Source organism: Aspergillus sclerotioniger (assembly GCF_003184525.1).
Source record: "Aspergillus sclerotioniger CBS 115572 chromosome Unknown BO94scaffold_21, whole genome shotgun sequence".
Lineage (NCBI taxonomy): Eukaryota > Fungi > Ascomycota > Eurotiomycetes > Eurotiales > Aspergillaceae > Aspergillus > Aspergillus sclerotioniger.
The window spans coordinates 664,536-684,939 of NW_020291011.1; the positions used below are offsets into that span (position 1 = coordinate 664,536).

General features: G+C 50.7%; 6 protein-coding genes across 6 annotated transcripts; 3 read left to right on the forward strand and 3 right to left on the reverse strand.

Moving 5' to 3' along the window:
* Positions 1–1,048, reverse strand: BO94DRAFT_153647 (uncharacterized protein). Its single transcript, XM_025605823.1, has 2 exons — positions 996–1,048; positions 1–928 (listed from the first exon to the last, which is right to left on the reverse strand). The coding sequence occupies exon 2, from the start codon at positions 797–799 to the stop codon at positions 254–256; it is 546 nt and encodes a 181-aa protein (XP_025465562.1). The 5' UTR covers positions 800–928; positions 996–1,048; the 3' UTR covers positions 1–253.
* Positions 1,049–9,596: 8,548 nt separating this feature from the next.
* On the forward strand, positions 9,597–12,593 carry BO94DRAFT_587697 (mRNA-binding protein PUF3; the record flags this gene model as incomplete). The annotated part of the gene is made up of 6 exons (XM_025615846.1): positions 9,597–9,617; positions 9,672–9,813; positions 9,874–11,171; positions 11,222–11,500; positions 11,552–12,107; positions 12,163–12,593. 6 exons carry the CDS (start codon positions 9,597–9,599, stop codon positions 12,591–12,593), a joined length of 2,727 nt encoding a protein of 908 aa, XP_025465563.1.
* Positions 12,594–13,379: 786 nt separating this feature from the next.
* Positions 13,380–14,524, forward strand: cwc21 (U2-type spliceosomal complex subunit CWC21). The gene has a single exon (XM_025617329.1). The coding sequence runs from the start codon at positions 13,598–13,600 to the stop codon at positions 14,249–14,251; it is 654 nt and encodes a 217-aa protein (XP_025465564.1). The 5' UTR covers positions 13,380–13,597; the 3' UTR covers positions 14,252–14,524.
* BO94DRAFT_496606 (ATP-dependent RNA helicase ECM16) lies at positions 14,485–18,317 on the reverse strand. The gene is made up of 2 exons (XM_025609299.1): positions 18,032–18,317; positions 14,485–17,972 (listed from the first exon to the last, which is right to left on the reverse strand). The coding sequence occupies exons 1-2, from the start codon at positions 18,233–18,235 to the stop codon at positions 14,559–14,561; spliced, it is 3,618 nt and encodes a 1,205-aa protein (XP_025465565.1). The 5' UTR covers positions 18,236–18,317; the 3' UTR covers positions 14,485–14,558.
* A 141-nt stretch (positions 18,318–18,458) lies between these two features.
* BO94DRAFT_153744 (uncharacterized protein) lies at positions 18,459–19,123 on the forward strand. The gene is made up of 2 exons (XM_025605824.1): positions 18,459–18,753; positions 18,804–19,123. Exons 1-2 carry the CDS (start codon positions 18,595–18,597, stop codon positions 19,098–19,100), a joined length of 456 nt encoding a protein of 151 aa, XP_025465566.1. The 5' UTR covers positions 18,459–18,594; the 3' UTR covers positions 19,101–19,123.
* Positions 19,124–19,145: 22 nt separating this feature from the next.
* On the reverse strand, positions 19,146–20,129 carry BO94DRAFT_558353 (uncharacterized protein; the record flags this gene model as incomplete). Its single annotated transcript, XM_025614004.1, has 2 exons — positions 19,146–19,968; positions 20,032–20,129. The coding sequence occupies 2 exons, from the start codon at positions 20,127–20,129 to the stop codon at positions 19,146–19,148; spliced, it is 921 nt and encodes a 306-aa protein (XP_025465567.1).
* Between the last annotated feature and the right edge of the window lie 275 nt (positions 20,130–20,404).

A 20,404-nucleotide genomic window follows, 5' to 3' on the forward strand; every position in this document is an offset into this window, starting at 1 on the left:
GGTAGATACTGAAACCCGGGTCAATCGGCGAGCGTGGTGGCTAAACAGGACAGAGCATTTGCGTATGTGCAAGTCGCCAAGGTACTAAGAAGCGAAGGGGTCTAAATACGGAGATAAACGAGGCAATCTTCGCCGGATATCGTCATGCTTTTCGAATCTCGTCCACGTGCGACAACAGGTGAAGTCGGTCATTCGGGGTATCAGTCGATCGAAGAATGCGCAGATGACCGTTGTCGTAAGCAGTCGGATCCTCCTAAGACCATCTATTCGTGGCCTCCTTCTCCTTGAGTCCCCCCATGCGCTCGATATCCAACGACTGGAATCGCTCCGCATCGCTGGACTGATACGGCGGGAGCTCCTCATTGCAGGGCTCCAAGCCCACACCGCCAGCATCGGTAATCCTCACCACCACCACGCGACCAGACTTGCGCTTTCCGGATTCATCCTCCTCCTCGGGGAACGTAATGCGAATCTCAGGGACCGGGCTGGGCGGGGGGCTCGACGAGTTCTGGATGAGGCTGCGCTTTTCATCATAGACCAGAACGGACTCGGTCTTGGCGTTCGGCGAAGCGGAGACGGTGAATCGACGATGGCTTGGCACGCATTGCCCGTTGTGTACAGGAAGTTCCGAGTGTTCCCGGCTCAAGCGCTTGCGGCGCAGGACAAGAAGCGCACCGACCATGGCGAGACCGAGTAGGATGAGCACCAGGAGAGAAATCAGGAGATCGACCATGTACGGGGAAAGTCCATCGCTGCTAGAATCATCGCGCCGAACAAACTTCGAGATGGGATTGAACATTTTTTTTTGAAGTTGGGGGGTTTTTTTTCGGATTTAATATGATCTTCGGATGCAATCCGAAGAAAAGTTTCGTATAATGAAGGCGTATTTCTCCAGACACGGAGAATAAATTCCAAGAATTGAATTGCACTGTGAGCGATACCCTTGTCAACTCTGGATATACTGCAGCACGTATTGGTTGTCGACGGTGACTTACGAGGTCTCAACAAGGGTCTCGCGGCGATAGAATCGGACAAGGATGTCTTTTTCAAGAGACCGGATGGAGACGGAGTCGTTGAACAAAAAAGAGAGAATGTATCAGGTCGGTAGGGTGGCGTAGTTGAGGCGGGGAGGGGGGGGGCGTCAACTGGGTTGATAAAAATTGACCGGGCTGGTATAGCGAAAGAACGGACAGCAAGGTGAACAGCTGAAAGAGTGAAGCCGACACCTGCTTAGGGTGAAGAGAACGTGACGGGTGAGGAAGGAGGAAGAATGAGGGGAGGGGTTGGTATGGGGGATGTCGATGGGGAATGGAAGAAAGAAAGGAACAAAGGGAAAGGCAGAAGAGATCGAGCGAAGGAAGGGTGAGAAGGAGGAGGAGACGGCGAGGGAGGAGAACCGAAGCCCCGGTGGGCACCCGCCCGGCACGACAGGAACAACGAGGCGCAAGGGCGCTTAGGCAGGACTAGTACCATACACAGTAGTAGTAGGCACACTGGCACAGTCCGTACAGTCCAGACCGAGTGAACGCAAGGACCCCCCTAGCCGCCTTTCGCCTAGTCCGGCCTTGGTTTGTTCGCCGGCGTCGCTGCTAAGGTTCGCTGGTAATATCCCCATTCCGGCCACCTGGCCAATCACGCGCCACCGGTGCCTGACCGGGCCCATTCGTGGCCAGCCAGACCCAACCTCATTCGCTGCCGCCCCTGTCGACGACTGACCTGTTCCTACGCTAGCTGAATCGGTTTTTTCCTCCCTCGGCCACCTGCACTTCCCCTCTTTTGTTTTCCTTTTTTTAGGTCGTTGGCCCCCCTGAAAGCAAGCCAGCACGGCGCCCGGGGCCACAAGGCTGGGGAGTTTTCCCTTGCCAGATTTCCATGGGAGGACTAGTGTTGTGGTGCGATCATCTTTTGTCTGATCGCAGACCCTGTCGAGTCACGAGTGTCGACTTGTTCAGAGATCATAGGCCATCGTGGTGGTGTTACTATTTTAAAATCATCATCTCCCTCGGGGCGTGGAATGACGTTTTGGTTCGCCAAGCATTGTCCATCTTCGGTGGAAACTCCGGCTCCTGAGGAAATCTATTTCTGAATTCTGATTTGCCGCTGGAGATCGCCGCCGTGGCCTGGAAAATATTCAAAATCCAATCAAAACAAGGCTGCGCTGGCTCCAACAAGGACAACACAGCAATTACCATTGATCTCATGTCAGACGATTTGGAAAAATCCTACGGATGAAACTGGGGTTCCCACATGACATCAGAAACCAACTGTCATGTACTAATGCAGGGTCCATCTGTCACCAATGGTGAAACACATTGACTGTTAGGCAACTCCGTATTCCATGATCTGACAGCGGTCATATCCACCGCCATGATACGGAGTACTAGTCCGCACGGAGTACTTTGGGTCGTAATGGGTGAGTATCAGGCTAAAAGATATACATCGCTGGAAGATGTTACCATCCAGTTCTTCGCCTGCGTCTAAGGTAGCGATTGACCATGCTCATTCCTTTGCAAATCCAGTGGATTCCATGTCGGACTATGACATTGTGTCGGGTCCCTCCACCCGCTATCTTGTGTCAAATCCACGTGCCAATGATCGAGTCGCGTGTCTTACCTACGAACTATACTTCCACCTCTTGTTTACACATTATCATGCTCAGACATAATATAGTCGTCTTAGACAGCCCCTGACGCACCTGAGCTCGCCATCATTCAATAGTCTACAAACTATACACGGCATGTGAAACAAGTGACAGACATGGTCTCACTTCCCAGAGAACCACGGCAACTCGTGGAAACCACAATTACATTGTTTCTAAATTTAAACGATCAACCCCTGTACATATGTACATATTATCTAGCGGACAATCGCCACATTCTTGAAGCACCCCACACAATGCCGCAGAATGCCAGGGTCACGTCAAGGGAAGAACATGGCATCCGTATCTCCGACGATCTTGGTATGCAGACTGCTATGCTACGAGAGATCTACAAGCCCTACGGTCTTCAATCCGTTGCTGTGAATATCTCTGTATCAGAATGAACCTATATTTAGTTCCATCATTTCAAGGCATTGTGGAATGTGTCGAAGACTGACAGGCAGCACTGACAAGGTCAGATATCTTCCATGTCAGTTGCCGTGCAACCTGCAACTATATCGGTTGTTTGTTGAATGTATCTAGTTGGATGACCACCTGAATTGTACGGATACGGTCATGCTCGATTGATAACTCGTGTCCTCGCTGCTGATCTTGACCCATCCCTCTGTCCATCAAATGGCAGTGACAAATAAATGAAGTTGCACGTTATACCCCAATCACAATTTCTCTCTGGATGTAGACTAGCAATGTTTGTAGTAGATCGGAATTCACTACCCTACCGTTCCCCTGCATCAAATCTACCATCCTTTTTGGTCATTTTGCCGAACTGCACCAGACATTCCATATCCGATGATGCCTAACTACCGGGTTACTTGAGTGAAATAGTTACCTTCATCCTACCGCTCAAGAGTCCCAACACTTTTTCAGTCGTATCCGCCATACATCCTGAAATATCTATTCCCAACATACCTCCGATCATCTCACACGATCATGTCTCTAGGCGACGGGTGATGTTGGCAGTATTTACATAGTCGGAGACATATCACCAGGTTTTCTGATGATTCTTTATATCCGCTGCGTTCGAATCAAAAGTTCAAAAGCAATCATAATGAACTTATTCTTCTCCCAATAGCAACTTTCAATCCGCGGACACGAGACTCGATGTATTAACCCACTACATTAACACTTGACAGAAGATGTGGGAATTGCACTATCTTGGAACAGTAACATTACAAGAATAAAGCCAATATCATTTCCCTTCTGGTTTCATTTAACACAGCGTCTATCGTCCCTTATAGCAGGTTTTAAACTCGAGGGTGATGATTATAGGCAAAAGGTAGTGGTTAATGCCTAGTCGGGGTTTATCAGTCAAGCCTGTTTATTACTACTTGAACCTACCAACCAGCACTTGAACATCGTGAATGATAGTAGTTCAGCGGACACTGCGCGTTCAATGCCATATTTCCCAGCTTACTATTTTATCTGACTATTGGAACCCTAAGTATTCTTGTCGGGTGATACAGGTTATTATAATGGGAAAATAAGTCCTCGAATATATTACTATGTCTCTCCCTAACGCCGTGGACCAATACTAGTAGACTACGTGAAAAGGGCTTTATGTATGGGGAATTAGTATTATTCATCTACCACTCTCTACAATGTCTATCAGTTGTAAAACGTATGATTTGCAGCGCTTGCCTCATTTGCAGTGGCTTTGGAAGTTTCTTAAAGGTCTGCAGAACGTACTCTCTGACTCATGAACCATATATGAATATGGTACTGATACGATTGCCAGTCCTTGCGACATTATCAATATCATGTATAGGATGAGCTTGAACAACACAACCTACGGAGATTACCATATTACCGTATAAATATACTTTGGCTCTTCTGAGACTATTCAGAGCTTATAACATATCTGGTACAGGATGTTATTGATGTATGGGCATCGTGAAAAGTGATCTGGGATTGCATTGAGATGTCCTGGATTGAATATTATGATTTCGATATGATCTGCCTGGATGGACTCGGATGGTATGGATGGTGTCAGATTAGTCTAGATCCAAGTTGTGGTGGCATATCTAGGAATGGGTCGTTGGATATTACTCAGAAAATATGATTTATCATTCGGGGGCAATTGTTGACATTGCGGGGGATTTTGGGCACTGCTATATTCACTTGTAGATAGCATGTAGGTTGTCGTGGTCGCTTTTTGCTATTCGAAGAGTAAAGGTAAAAATTTCAAATTCGTAAAATATGTTGAATTGTGACAGTGAGGTTATGCGAAGCTTGTAATGTCCTATCCCATGTGAGGGGGGAGCAAAAGTGTCAATGCAGTCATTAGTATCTAGATATAGCAACAGAAGAAGCCTATCTTATGCTAAACCCTATGTTAAAGCCAGGTCCTTGTCCTGCCAGATTCGTGATGCAAGATTTTAATGTAAGATATTGAGGACTTAACGAGTATAAGCTGATGCGAAAGTTGCCCAAGCTTATCAAACACCATCGGGGCCAGCAGCTGTGTTTTTGTATGTGCATCTGGCGGTATTCACTATTGTGTAATGTCATCTGTGCCTTTCACCTAATGGTAGTTTTTCTTTCTAAACACATAGTCAGACAGAGTCCTTCTAATCCGCTCAGTCATGGCGTTAAAAATGGATAGAGCTTCGTGGTATAGCACTATCCCACTAATAATCGTATTATAGCCATCTGTGTGAGACGATTTTGATATGTCATCCTCAATACCAATGCACTGTAGCGGCGACGGTCTGCTGGCCTGAAAAGAAAGGCCTCAACTTCCTGCATGTCCATGTAAGGGAATATGATAATGGAGTGCTGAGAGGAACATCCGAGACATGTCTCAACCTGACGTGGTCGTTAGGAGCCCACACGTACGTAGCTTACTCCGTAATATCTGACAGACAAAGGCATAATGACGTGCTGGCCGTTGAGGTTATGGGATAACATATTCTGGATGATGGGGAAGGATTTCATGGTTGACTAGACGCGCTACAAAACTTTCTCACTCCTTGAGAAACGTGTCGAGCGCAGAAAGGAAGGTATGACTCACAATCAGTATGACAGCATGGCGGGGACATACTAATCAGTCGATGACTCCGCTTATCATTATACGGAGCGGCTATATACGGGAAAGGCATAGGCAGCCGTACCAGGGAAGGAAAGAGTGTGGTATAAACTTGGGGCATCCACTCAAGTGGGGAGATGGCGGCACGTGTGGCCTTGACATGGCATGATGATGATGATGATGATCGGGTGCTGTCATCCATCGGATGGCTGTATCCATGGACACAGGGGGGCCAGAAATACTACCCCAAAATGCCTAGAAACAGGTAAATACTCCCCGCGGAGAAGTGATGATTTTGTTATCACAAATAGGTATATTAGATGTCGTGCTGGCGTCCGAGTCCAGGCCCACAACATGTTTAGTCATGGCATGGATCTACAGTCTTTTGGATTGCTGGGCAACCAAGGGGGACCCTGGGAATGGTTGGAAATAATTCCCGCTCGACCTCAGGACCAGGACCTTGATTTAAGCCTGTCATTGTTCATTATCTATCTTCCTCGATTGACCTATTCACTCTGACAACAGACCCAATGCGCCCTGGCGACAAGGAACTAGTGGGGTTAATGCAAGGCAATTCTGCCTTTGCTGTGGATGGCCTCTGCCAGTTCGTTGTAATTGCCCGCTTTACCTTTCTCGTGTCTTTCGTAGTATTCCGAGCATATTTTTCGGCAAATCAGGTAGATCCTCCATGATAAGGCCGCTCGTACGGAGCGCTACACCACATACATGCAAGCATGCCATTAATTTCCCCAATTGGCAACCCGTGAGAAAGAAGAAAGGACGATGAGGTGAACTCCAGAGAGCATCCCTTCCTTCCGCGGCCGTCATAAAGGCAGGGCGGATGAAACCTAAATCGCCGTTACTGTGTGCTGCTTGGATGCAAGGGACGCTCGAAGCCCGTCGAGCTAAGCTGTTCGCCATGCGTGCTTCTAGTCCAAACCGGCATAGCGAGAGGGGAACAGACAAGCGCGGTGGACTCATCTGTGCCCAGTCAGGAACACAGTTCAGATAGGGATATCGTAAGGGCTGCTGTTCCCCCGATATTACGTAGTACTCAGGCCACTATCGAGTCATAACAATTGTGGTCGTAAGGCTTGGTATGCACCATGGAAGGGATAGCGCATAAGATGCAATATCGAGCGAAACGCGGACAAGAGAGGTGGTATATGAGAACAATTCAGGCCAGTGGAAGACCTGCTAATTTCATTGGCATTACCACACGGCGATGTTGTCATGATACAACAATGCAACACATTAGCCAGAAATTGGGGGTGTTGTCGTAATTCGTAAATGTTTTGCGCTGCCCCCCTTTCATTCCAGCGGTGCGTGTATATATATGTAAAGCAAGCCAGGATGATGAGTTGAATGCATCGCAGTCTCCTAATACGAGCTCGGTACAAGGTTGCTCTGGTAAGTGCTCAATTCATCAATTTGCCGCTCCGCCCCTACGCAGGGATAAATTAGTGAATAATAGCGTTGGATATCATGAGGAGCCCATCAAACCAATGTTATTGTTGGCCGGGAATAATAAACTCTGATTCATCAGAGAAAAATCAGGCTAGTTTAGTGGATCCGATCGGTCGGGCTGGAGCGTAACTTAACCTTTATCTACCGCAAATCTTCATCATAGCCGGAGCCCGTTATTACTTCTGGGCCCCGAGACCTGATTACGGACAGGATATCAAATAAACGCGATAGAAAGAGGAGCGATCTCCAGAGACCCCGCTTCTAGGAGTTGGTAGTTCGTGAGCAGTGGCAAATAACGGCTGAGTCAGTCGAGGGTGTTGGCCAGGAAGTCATGTCCGGGAGGTTGAAGTGGCCATGACAGCTTCTCGGGCGTTCCAAAGACATTCCAGGCCACGGGACTCCAGACGTACGTAGTATTTGATCGTGCCTTTCGGGGGGGTCGATCAAACAAAAACTGATATCAAACCATTACGCAACGGCGAGGGGTAGGTATGTCCACGTCCAACGGGCGGAGGGCGTTTCGTATGTAGCGGTCAACCAGAGTGCATGCCGTTGGTTGGTTGGATGGATGGATGTCTCCGACGTGGTTGTGAAACCCAGTCATGATTGCCCATTGCCCAAAGAAGAAAGGTGGAGGGGATTCCGGAGCGTCAGGAACAGTGGAAGTACGCGGAGTAGTGGGTGCTGTCACCGTGATGGCCAAGTGACGAGCCAGGCGATCGCCTTGGGGGGGATGAATGATGAATGGGCCCTAAACAGGATGGAGGGGCCGCCTAGATTGAAGCCTAAAAAAGAAGCGGCGGGAGCGAATTTGGGCGGCCCCAGATCCAGCGCGTATCAGCTGGGTCTGGTGGGCGGGCGTCTGGTACCTGCCCACCCGCCGGGCTACCCATACGGTCGCCAAGTACCTGGCCAGATCGACAGATCGTCTGGTATTGTCATCGGCGGTAATGTTACCGATGGGCGCCAAAGAATCAGTCTTTTGCCGCAAGACACGCAGCATCTTTTTTCCAGCTCGACCTGCCCAGCTTATCTATCATCTCCATCCTCACTCAATCCTGCGCCCTGCCAGAGGTCCCGACTGGTGATTTCTTTTTCTTCCTTTCTTGATCCTGCAGTTTTTCCCCTGCTCCTTCATCTGGATTCTCTCGTCTCTTTTTCGCCTCCTCTTCCTCTTTTTCTCCCCTCCCCTCTCAATCCTCCTCTCTCAGTTTGGGGGGTTTTTGGGGTGCTTCTTTTGTGCTACCAACTTTTGTCTTTTCTCGCGTTGACCAGACCCTTTTTTTTTTTTATTAAATAACCTTTTCCCTTTCCCTGCTTTATTTTGACCTTCGCTCTCAACAAACCTTTTTTTATTACATTTCATCTCATCTTATTTTCTCATCTCTTTGTCATCACTTGATTTCGGTCATTTATTATCTCTTCTCCCCCTCCCTCTTCCCCAAGTTTGCCATCTTCACTCGGTGGTGGAGGTCGTTGACCCGAGGTTTGCGATAAAAGACCTGACTGATCTGCTCGGAACCACTTCGGGTGTCATGCTTGCTCTTGTCTGTGTCACAACTGAATTACATTAATGCCGGGCTTTGTCTCTCGTCCACATTCCCATCGTTCGACGCTCCACTAATCACGTCCATTTGCGCAACAAGCACATTCTGCGCCCATACCAGCTGCAGTTCCTCCAACCCTTCGTCCTTCCCCCTTGCCGCTACGAATCATCCGAGCTCCTAACGTCTGTCTGATTAAACGGACCCCGTGTCGGCTATCCCTCCTCGTCAGAGGGCACATGAGGGCGATCTGCGAGATTCGAACTTCCTGGAGCATGCACGGAGCATAGTCACGTCGCAATACGTTCTGGCGATTTGATCTACGGCTACTTGCTGAGCTGTAGGCGGAAATACCCAAGCGCTTTTATCGAGCTCTTGTCACCTTGCGTTGACGGCCCTACCTCCTTCCTGCCGCCTAGCATTTCTCGCCTGCCACGCTTCTCCTTCCTTTCCTACAACCCCCTCCCTTCAATCCCTGTATAATTTGTACAGCGCTTGGCCGCGTCTATTCTGGACAAACACCTATTCCTATTCTTCGGCGACATCTTTGTGCCGTCCTATCTCTCTTCTATCCCCGTCCTTTCGTGTTTCGTATCTTCACTCCCTTGTGAGTCAATCCTTCAACATTGTCTATTGGCCTTCTTTCGGTGGTTGGTCTTTAAACGATCATATATGGCTGACCCTTACAGTTTGGTAACCGCCAGTGAGCTCGTGCTTCTGTCATCCATTACAGGTCGTATAATTAGCCTTATCGCTTCAGCATCTACATTGTCACCTGAAACACGAAAGACGAAAGCGAACGGGGTACGAAGTCACACCGACCCCGAAGTCGGATACGGACGACTATCCATACAGTGAATACATATATTCTAAGGTCCATATCTGGGGTCGAATGGTCAATATGGCTTCCAACCCGAATAATGTAGGTGGCGGTTGGACTATTGAGAAGGGGACTAGTTGGTTGACTGTGGTACAGGTTCGATCAAACCGAGCGTCCAACATGGGTTCATCGGGATTGAACGGCGAGAGAACACGGGGCGCTCACGCGAGCATGGGGAAGAGCTTCGGTGGTAGCAATTCAGGGTGGAATCCCGGTATCTGGGCGAGCGGTTATGAAGGTACGCAGCTCGCTGGGCGCTCGTTTACTTCACAGGGTAATACTGACATGTTACCTCCAGACCAGCACACCGCAGAAAATGCCTTCGAGGGCAAGGCCGGTTCAAGCTCTCTACTGTCATCTTCTGAATCAGATGGATGGAACAGCCGTCCCAATCTACCTTGGAACACGGTCAACACATCAACGGCTACCTTATCCCGAGCACCGAATGGCGGCATGACAACTTCTCCCGTGCAAACACGTTCAACTGATCGCAGCGCGCCTGGTTTACAGGAATCCACCGATACCTCATACTTCACTCTTCCCAATTCGTCGGGAATTGGGGCCCCGAACGGGGCGGCCGGGCACAAGGCTTACCTGAGCACTGGGTCTGACGGCATCTCACCATCAGGAGACGGAATCAATTTAAGCAATTTCGGGACGATGAGAAATGGAGAAAACAGACGACAAGTAAACACGTCAGCATTTGGAGGTAGCCCTGTGGGCTCTGGGTTCCCGATAAAACCAGGATTCACCAGTCCATTGGACAACCAAAGGGTCGACGAAGTGACCACATCGATGGGCATGTCTACCTTGCAGTCTGCGCTTCCTGACTACATGACGCAGCATATTGGGCGGAACTCATATTCCCACTCTGCTCGTAACTCTGGTTCTTTCGCCCCACAAAGACCCTCGCACGCTACTTATCCGTCATTTCACTCAGAGACCCAGGGCTATGAGGGCCGGTCTGGTAGCGGGTCCGTGGACCTTAACGGTGGATTGAACAACTTGCAGATCAATGATGGGGACTTCACTTCGCGTGCTCACAACCGTCCCGTATATTTACCCCACAAGTCCTACGACGCCGGTCTTGCACGTCTGAAGTATCAAAACACTGGTGGGGAGGGCGAGTACCAGCTTGCTCCCACCTTCGTCAATGAAGGTGTGCCCCCGACCGAGTTGCAACTAGGATACCAGTCGAGCAGGTGCCGGGTTGCAGATACAAACTCGATATCGCCGACGGAATTCCGCAGGGAAACCTCGTTCTATGATAATGGGCCACACTTTCGGAGTGGTTCTGCCAGTCAACCGGCGGGGAGCACGGTTGCACTGTTAGAACAGACGCTACGCGCCGATCAGGAGCTTTCGCAACAACAGGGCAACCAACTCCAGAGGGTTGGATTTCCCCCGTACGACCTTGTCGGATATCAAACGCAGAGGCTAAACGCCTTGTCTCCTTTCTACCCTGTAGCACACATGGGCGCAGCAGCCATCGTTTCCCGGGGCCATCGTGACAATGACCCTGCCCAAGTGGTGCGAAGCGCTGTACTGGAGGAATTTAGGGCTCAAAATAAAGGAAACAAACGTTATGAGCTGAAGGTAAGCGAGCATGGTCTATATCTCTGGATCGCATTGCTGATTTGTTCTAGGATATATATGGTCACGTTGTGGAATTCAGCGGCGATCAGCACGGGTCACGCTTCATCCAGCAAAAACTCGAGACGGCCAACAGCGACGAGAAGGAACAGGTTTTCCGTGAGATCAGTTCGAACAGCTTACAATTGATGACCGATGTATTCGGCAATTACGTTGTTCAGAAGCTCTTTGAGCACGGTAACCAAACGCAGAAGAAGAGCCTGGCGAACCAAATGAAGGGACATATTTTATCCCTTTCTACCCAGATGTACGGATGTCGCGTGGTGCAAAAGGTAGGTGCTCTGAACGAGTCATCGCATGGAACTTGTTGCTGATTTGGGCAGGCATTGGAGCACATCCTCACCGATCAGCAAGCGTCGATGGTCAAAGAACTCGAGACCCACGTGATCCGCTGTGTACGGGACCAAAATGGCAACCACGTCATTCAAAAAGCCATCGAGAGGGTGCCATCAGAGTATGTGCAATTTATCATCAATGCCTTCAAAGGCCAAGTTGAACGCCTTGCAACACACCCTTACGGGTGTCGGGTCATCCAGCGCATGCTTGAGCACTGCGAAGAAGTGGACCGAGAGTCCATCCTGGGCGAACTGCATGCCTGCACTCCCAAGTTGATCACGGATCAGTTTGGGAACTACGTGATCCAGCATGTGATCGAAAACGGGGAAGAGAAGGACCGGTCGCGCATGATTGTGATCGTTATGTCGCAACTCTTGACCTACTCGAAGCACAAGTTCGCTAGCAACGTGGTCGAAAAGAGCCTTGAGTATGGCGAGGAGTCTGAAAGTCGGCAGATGATCAGCATGCTGACGGGCATCAACGACCGAGGGGAGAGCCCTTTGCTGGGTCTGATGCGTGATCAGTACGGCAACTATGTCATCCGTAAGTTGACCTCCACCTTGTAGTTTGCGTCATCCCTGGCTAACTTCCCCTCCAGAGAAGGTCCTCGGGCAGATGGACGACTCGTCCGATGAGAAGTACGCTCTTGCAGTGCGAATCCAGCCGATGCTTGACCAATTGAAAAAGTACAGTTATGGCAAGCAGATTGTGGCTATCGAGAAGTTGATTGCGGGAGTTCTTCCACCTACAGGAGGGGCTCTCCCCCACACGGCGACCTCGACGACGCCCCCAAACTCGCACAAATCCTCTCCCCAGCCTTCGAAGCGAGCGGTGAACGGTGTCGAGAACTGCAGGGCCCCTGTTGTCGGCGCGGCACCGCCGACCCCTCCTCCTACCGATACTCAGAGCAATACCGATGGGTCTACGGAATCCAAGCACATTGCGAAAAGTACAGTGACCCCTTTGGCTGAATGTGAATCGGCCAACCCGGTCGCAAGCGACTCTGTTGAAGTCACCGGTGCCACATAGGCTATTACGGCTTGAACACACTATTATTGCTTCTTCTCAAACATATCTTTATTCTTATGTTCCGAATTTCCCCACTTATTCTTAATCTGGGGTATACATACTGTGGGCGTGAGGGGCTTATCTCCCCGCCCAAATTCATGGCTTGACGGCGCAACAACGAGGGTGACGGCGGGAACTCATGTCATTTGCTATTCCAATTTGCTTCTCCTTTTGCCTGCACCCTTTTCGCTTCTTGAAACTTCTTTCCTCTACCCATTTAATTGCTTGTGGATGTATTCCCCTTCTGCTGTTACTCTGAAGTTCGACGTGATGAAAACGAGGACACGCCTCCATAGTTATCAATGTTTTCTGTTTCTCTCTGTCCACACGAGGGGCCGGCGTCTTGATTGGTGAATACGGGTTCATGGGACATCGCGCAATGATTTTCCTCGAGGGGTTACAAAACGGGACCTTGGAATGGACATATGGGAGACCTGGAAATAGGGAGAATATAAGGGATGCCTAGAGCATGTAGAGGCCTTGCTGTCTCGGTATACAGACAATCAATCAAAAGCGTTGCTGTATTGCTCGATATAACTTCGATTCTTCTACGTACTATTATGTAGCTTCTCAATCTCGTCATTATGCTCAGAGTACGCAGTAAGAAGTAAGCAGTAAGCAGTAAGCTGTAAGCAGTAAGCTGTATCTACCGCCCTTATCATCAGTGCCGTATCATCACGTGACACTCTGTCTGCGGTCCCGAGCCGCAAATCCTCGATCGACGATGCATGACTCGCCACGATCAGACCTCACCTAGTCTTCACTCCGCAGCAATCAGTAATCATCAGTCTCCTCCACCACCCACCACATTCTTACAACACCACACCACACACCATTCAAACCTTCACCCACCCATCCCTCACCACCGCACCACCTTACTACCTCCCACCACCAACCACCTCAACGCGTTCCTCACCTACACCACATCCCCAACAGAAAAACAAAGCTTTAATCAAGCAACCACCATGTCCTCCAACGTCGGCCTCTCCACTCCCCGAGGCAGCGGCACCTCCGGCTACGTCCAACGCAACTTCGCCTTCATGAAACCCCGCAATGCAGGCTACGGCGCCCCATACCCCCCCGTCTCCGGCGCAAACAACTTCTCCCCTGCCGATCGGCCATTCAAGCAACGGCAACCCGATAAACAGATCCTGGAACATGATCGGCGGCGCGCGATCGAGGTGAAGGTTATGGAGGAGAGGGAGAGGTTGGAGGAGTTGAATGAGGAGATTGAATTGAGGGAGAAGGAGGGGAAGAAAACCCAGAAAGAAAAGGAGGTAAAGGAGGAGGAGGAGGATGAGAAGGAGGACGGGGAAAAGGATAAGGATGTTGAGAGGGTGTTGACGGAGGAGGAGATCGATGAGCGGTGTGAGGTTTTGAGGGCTAAGTTGGTGAAGGAGATGGAGGAGGAGGAGAAAGAGAAAGAGAGGGGGGCGAAGAATGGGGACGCGGGGAGACGTCGGCCTTGGGGGAGGGATTTGCCCCCTAAGGAAAGACGCCAGTTTAAGAGTTATCAGGTGCATGAGTTGGCGGAGGCCAAGATTGAGGAGAGTGAGCGGTTGAGGAGGGCTTTGGGGATTAGGGAGGATAGGGAGACAGGGGAGCTTGGGAGGAGGTAGGTAATTAGGGTTGGTGTTGGTATTTGTTTCGGGGGTTGTGTAAGGTTTTGTGTAAGGTTGGTGGTGGTGGTGGTGGGTGGGTTTATTTTTATATTTATCTATTATTGGGGTTGTGGTTTGTTTCGGGTGTTGGGAGTTATTACTGGGGTTGCTTTTGACTCATTGTTATTGCATGGGTGTGGTTGGAGATCGATAGTGCATACAATATGGCTATAGCTAGGAAGAATCATGCGGAATGCTTCTGGTAAACGGAATCAGAATTTGTGGCACATCATATCATCGCTTTTATTGCAGATTATATACTACATTAGGAGGTAAACTTTTCAATCACCCAGCCCTCCTTGGCATCCTTCCGTTGGATCACCTTCTTGGCTGGCAATGGCCACCGCGAGCCGCCAGCCTCACCCACCAGCGACGGGATCACCCAGCATGATCGCCGTTGAGGAATGCCCTCGATCAAGTCCGTCTTGCCAATCGGCTTGCCGTACTCGATGAGAGGAGTCCCGTGTGCAAGGGCAGAGAGCTGCAGTCCGCTGGGCGCGGCAAGAGGAAACATGCGGATCTTGGGCGTCTGGTCGGCCGACACGACGGAAGGCGACGATTGTTGGAGATGGGAATACACAATGTACTGGGGCATTTCCTTGGCTGAGAGCTGCGCAATGATGGACGAGGGGTGCACATATACAGCCTTATCGTCAAGCTCCATACCCGGTCCCTCGCGAGATTGCATAAGAGTAAAGTACGGCACGTCGATCGCTCTCTTGGGTGTACGATGCATTTCTGGGGGAACCGGCGCAAGGTCGGCGCGGAGGGCAACATTATCGATGAAACCGGCAGTGACAATCTGCTTGATCGCCTTGACCTGCTTCTCGGATGGTTCGGGCAAGCGGGCCTGATAGGCTTGGACCAGGCCTGGATTGTTGCTTCGCACAATGTCGGTCAGCTGGCGACGGAGCTGGGTGGCTTCCTTGAAGGCCTTCGCGCGCAGGAACATCTGCTCGCAGAACGAATCCCCATCCGAAGCATAGCCATACGCACAGATCGCCGATAGGTACTTCAAGGCGTCCGAAGTGTCGTCGTGCTTGCTGAAGAGGCGATGGGCCCGCGCGTAGTCCTTGTGGCGCTGCTCCCGGGCCGTGTCCTCCAGTCGATCGGCGTTCGTGTAGACGCCCTTGGCCTCATCGCCATCCTTGGCTGGCACAGGATCGATCTGGTTCTGAGGAACAAACAGATCTCCCACCGCCAAAGCCGAAACAAGCGCAATGATGTACGGCATACAGCCATGCTGGTGCCCAACGTACAGCATCTTGCCAAACCGCGGAGACAGGGGATACGTCGATAGGCGGTTACCGATGGGCGTGATCTTGCCTTCTGCGGTGAGCGCCCCCAGGTTCTTGAGGAGCTTTTCGGCCTTGGCCAGACCCTGGCGGCTAGGAGGCGTCGGGAACGGGAAATTGATGACGTTGTGCAGACCCATGCTCTTCATCTGGAGGACGACGCCCTCGATGGGTGTCCGCAGGATCTCCGGGTCCGTGTATTCGGCGAATTCGTTCTCGTAGATCGCCGACGAATAGAGGCGATAGCAATGTCCAGGGCCAGTTCTACCAGCGCGTCCAGCTCGTTGGTTGGCGCTAGCCTTGCTGATCCATTCGATCTGGAATTTCTGGACACCCGTGGCTAGATCGTATTGCTTCTCCTTGGCTCTTCCACAGTCAAACACGTACTTGATGCCCGGGATGGTAAGACTGGTCTCAGCCACGTTAGTGGCCAAGACGATAAGCCGCGAGCCTTCCGGTGGGGGTTCAAAGACCCTCAGCTGCTCCTTGGTAGGGAGCTGAGAGTACAGTGGCAGCACATGAACCCGCGTGGAGGAGCTCATGGCCTCTTCGTCCAAATCAAACTCGTCCTCGTCTTCCTCGGCTTCATCCAAGCCAGTGATTTCATAATCACTTCCGTCATCCTCCTGGTTGCCAGCAATCGACAGATCTGCACCACCGATCTCGAGATCCTCCGCTTCAAGCGGTGCATCGTTTGCAGTGATCTGGACCTTGGCCTGAGTAGCCTCGCCGCGCTGGGTGGGTTTGAAGGCCTGCTTCAACCGCTTGGAAAGCTGTCGGATCTCGTTCTGTCCTGTCAGGAACACAAGCATAGCACCCGGAGGCAGCTTGCGGTGGCCTCTCGACACCTTGCGGAACGCCTCTTCGACATAATCGCGATTGGTACGTCTGGAGAAGTGCACTGTCACAGGGTATTGACGACCTTCTGCCTGGACCAAAGGTGGTGGCCCTTGGCGGAAGAGATTTGGGTTCTGCGTGAAATCCGAAATGCGCAGGGTTGCCGACATGACCACGAGTTTCAGAGGCTTGACAGATGGGTCTTCCTCGCGCATGGCCTTCCGCAAGTCAACGATACGACTGACCATTCCAATCAGGATATCGGTGTTGACACTCCGTTCGTGGGCTTCGTCGATTACGATGACCGAATACTTGCTGAGGGAAAAGTCTTCGGCGATTTCCCGAATCAGGATGCCATCAGTCATGAACTTGATTGCGGTCTTGCTAGATGCCGTGCTCTCAAATCGGATTTGGTAAGAGACTTGCTCGGAGAATTCTCCCAGCTCGTCGCCCACACGTTTCGCCATACTAACTGCAGCAACTCGGCGCGGCTGCGTCACTCCAATGATGCCTGGACTGGGGCTGTCCGGGTTTCCATAGCCTGCTTCAAAGAGGAATTGGGGGAGTTGCGTCGTCTTTCCGGAACCAGTGGCTCCCCAGATCACAATTGCAGAGTTGTTGTAAATTGCTTCCATGATTTTCTGTTCCTCGCCAACAACTGGCAGTCCTAGGCGCGAGTTTTGTATTTCCTCTGACCGGTTAACCTGGACACTGAACGCTTTCCGGTTGGGGTCCCCTTTAGTGACCTGAAGTTCCAGAGGCAATGGCTCCTCCTCATAGACTGTGTTTCTTACTGGCTTCTTGGGTTCCAAAATAAATGGCATTGGCTCCGAGACGACTGGGACGGTGGCAGGCTTGAATCCAACGGCATCATTGATTTGCTGCCGAGCCCAAGTCTTGAAAGCGGATTGTCGAGGCTTGCCGACTTTGTGATTCTCCTCCTCCTCCTCCTCCTCCTCCTCCTCCTCCTCTTCTTCTTCTTCCTCGTCTTCGTCCTCGTCTTCCTCGTCCTCACTGCAGTCCTCGTCCTCTTCGTCCTCTTCGTCCTCTTCGTCGCTGCCGCTTTCAGCGTCACTTGAGCCATCCTCAGATGTCTTCTCCGAATCTTCATCGTCCTCACCACTTTGATCTTCATCACCCGAGCCGAAGCCCTCCCATGGCACTTCTGGCATCGTAATCGTTATCTCCGGTTTCTTCGGGGCCTGCTTTCGCTTTTTGAGGACCGGGAACCCGTCCGGACCCAGTTGGAGAGGGCGCTTCAAACCACTGCCAGTCGCTGGATCCTCTGCAGGCTTTTGTGCAGGAGCATCCTGTCTAGAGCCGCTGGCAATCGCTTTCGATGGGGGTAATGAGTCGTCCGAGTCGTCGTCCGACAGGTCTGAATCAAGGCGGGAGTCATGATCCTCGGCTGTAGATACTGGCACTCTCTCATCCTGTCTCTTGCGCTTTCCTAATTCCCTTGAGCTTTGAAGGGCTGAAGTGTCAACCTTGGACTGGGCCAGTTTTTTCAGCAGTTCGAGATTCTCTTCTTTCTTTAGCTTGTTTTCCTGCGCAGGTATTAGAACTGGTAATTTGATAGATTAAATTGACATATAGTCTGACGCACAATATACTTGTCTAAGCGCTTCTGCTTCTTCGAAGAAACCTGAGCGTGTTGTGCTCGCAATTCCTCTTTTAGCTGCTGGCGTTTGGCATCCTTCTCACTCTTGGAGACGGGCGCAAGCTCGGCAACATTGGTGTCTACCGGGACATTGGTTGCCTCCCTTTGCCGGTGCTTTTGCTTCCGTTGACGGGGGACAAACTTGGGCATGGTCACCAGACTTGGATTCTTTGCCTCTACCTGGAGACAAAGTGAACCAGATCCCAAAAAGTGACCAAATCGCAAACCAAAAGTGAGTGTTGAATGCGGATCCGCGAAAAAAATCAGGCGGCGGCCACATTCTGCCCCAAGAGCGGTGAGAATGGTTTCACCGCCTGGATCACGCTTCACGCTTCACACTCCACATTTCTACTTCATGACTCTCATCTTCCCCCTCTTCACGTTTCCTTTCCCCAGTTCAAGTGTCTCTGTTACTCCTCCGGTTCAGGAACAAGAAAAACCACTATTTGTTGTTGTGTCAGACTCTTTGTTAAGGGTATCACCGGGAAAAGAATAGAAAAGACCAAAACATGAGTGAACCGTTCGACCTCAACCTAAACCTGCCCTTCCCCGCAGTCACCAAACAGGTCGCTGGGGTCATCCAGGATATTCAAACAAACGTCACCCTCGTCAAGTTTAGTGACAGGATTCTGATAACAATCTCACAAAAGGGACGACTAGGACATTGGGTTAGTCATTTCATATTATGATTCTCCGGTGCTCAACTAACCTACTTCAGCTTCACGTACCACTCGAAAACAAAAATCCAGGGACAGAGGGCTTTCACACAATCTCGGATTTCGCAGACGACAGTCTACTCCCAATTGGTAATCTGACTGCTACGTCGCTGCTCGGTGGCCGAGCTCCTGGTCATGAGATAGTTGGTCAGCTTTATGCTCGTCAAATAGCCAGTGCTATTGTCACGAAAACCCCTAACGAAAAGCGAATGCTTGTCTTGGGTCTTGGGTTGGAAACCGCCGACACTGACCGGGATGTGTTCTTTGCCATCATTGATCTCGTGCTTCAGTGCATCTGAAGGGTCGAGAGGGGGTTCAAGGACGGGACATGCTGGCCATACCACTTACTTAACTTGAACCTCGACCTCGTCACTACGTCGCATGACTTGCGCACGGGGGTCTCTCTTCGCGAGGATTAGAGTGACGAGGCGTTTTCTCTCCATCCTAGTGAAGCCTTTGAACATCATCCTCCCGAGAATCTCGAATGCTCCGCTGAATAAGTCCTGGGTTAAGTGCGTCTCATCAAAGCCAGGCATTTTCCAATTGTCAGTCGCGATTATCGTCAAATCATGAACGCGCAGAGGCACGTCCATTCTCAAGGTGGTAATGAAGATGGAGAAATTCCAGCGACGATGCACAGCTAGTTCATGACTCCTGTCACCAAGCGAAAGTACAATGGATCCAAAAGCTCTTCGTATGTCGAGCTTATTATTATAGCAAACGGACCCCAGCCACTTCCAATGACAGCTTTCCAGTTCCCGTGGGAAACGCCTGAGAAGATACGCAGTGGAGGCGCCATAATTCTTGAGGAACACCCGACGGTACGCCAGCGAGTGAAATAGCGCAATCGAGGCCTCGTGGTAGATTTGATGTGAAGTCCTGAGGATGGCCAGGTTTGTGGCTTCTGTAGGTGGGAAGTTCTCTACCTCCAGGACGCTACGGTCGTGAGGGAAAAGGAACCCAAATATCCTAAGTCGGACGTTCACTGGAAGACGGTCAAGATAGCACGTCGATGCCGGCTCTCTGTCCAAATGGCTTTTATTTATCACCTTGCATACCTCTCCCACCACTAAATCATGGAACTCCGGCTGTTTGCTGGGCTCTTCGGATCCACATCTACTGTGTGTTTCTCTGTCGTATGCCGGCTTGACGAAATGAACGACAGGCCTTGATGCCGTGCCACGCTGTCAGCAGAATATATGCGAGATTGGGAACACGTACATGACTTACCCACGGTTGCTAGGATGACGGCGGTTGTGGTCTTGCAAGATACTATCGGCCGAGCCTGGACCATGAAGCGGTCCCCCGGGCGAGGCCACGCCATTCATGTTTTTACGTTGGTAATTGAAAAGAAATTAGATGTATGATCAGTGCGCGCAGAAAGTTGAGTAAACAAAGGGATGTGTAGAAGAGGGATGCTTTGTACTAGTCATGGGGGCCTTGACACGCAGGTGCTATCACTAACAAACGGGTCTCATGCAATGCTAATTAACCACACAATGGAAGAGCCATTCACAGTCATTTGTGCAGGAGAACTGGTAGTGAATGACTGACGTAGCAACACCATGCTTGCAGCGATATCAGGGCCAACCCCGTAATGCTA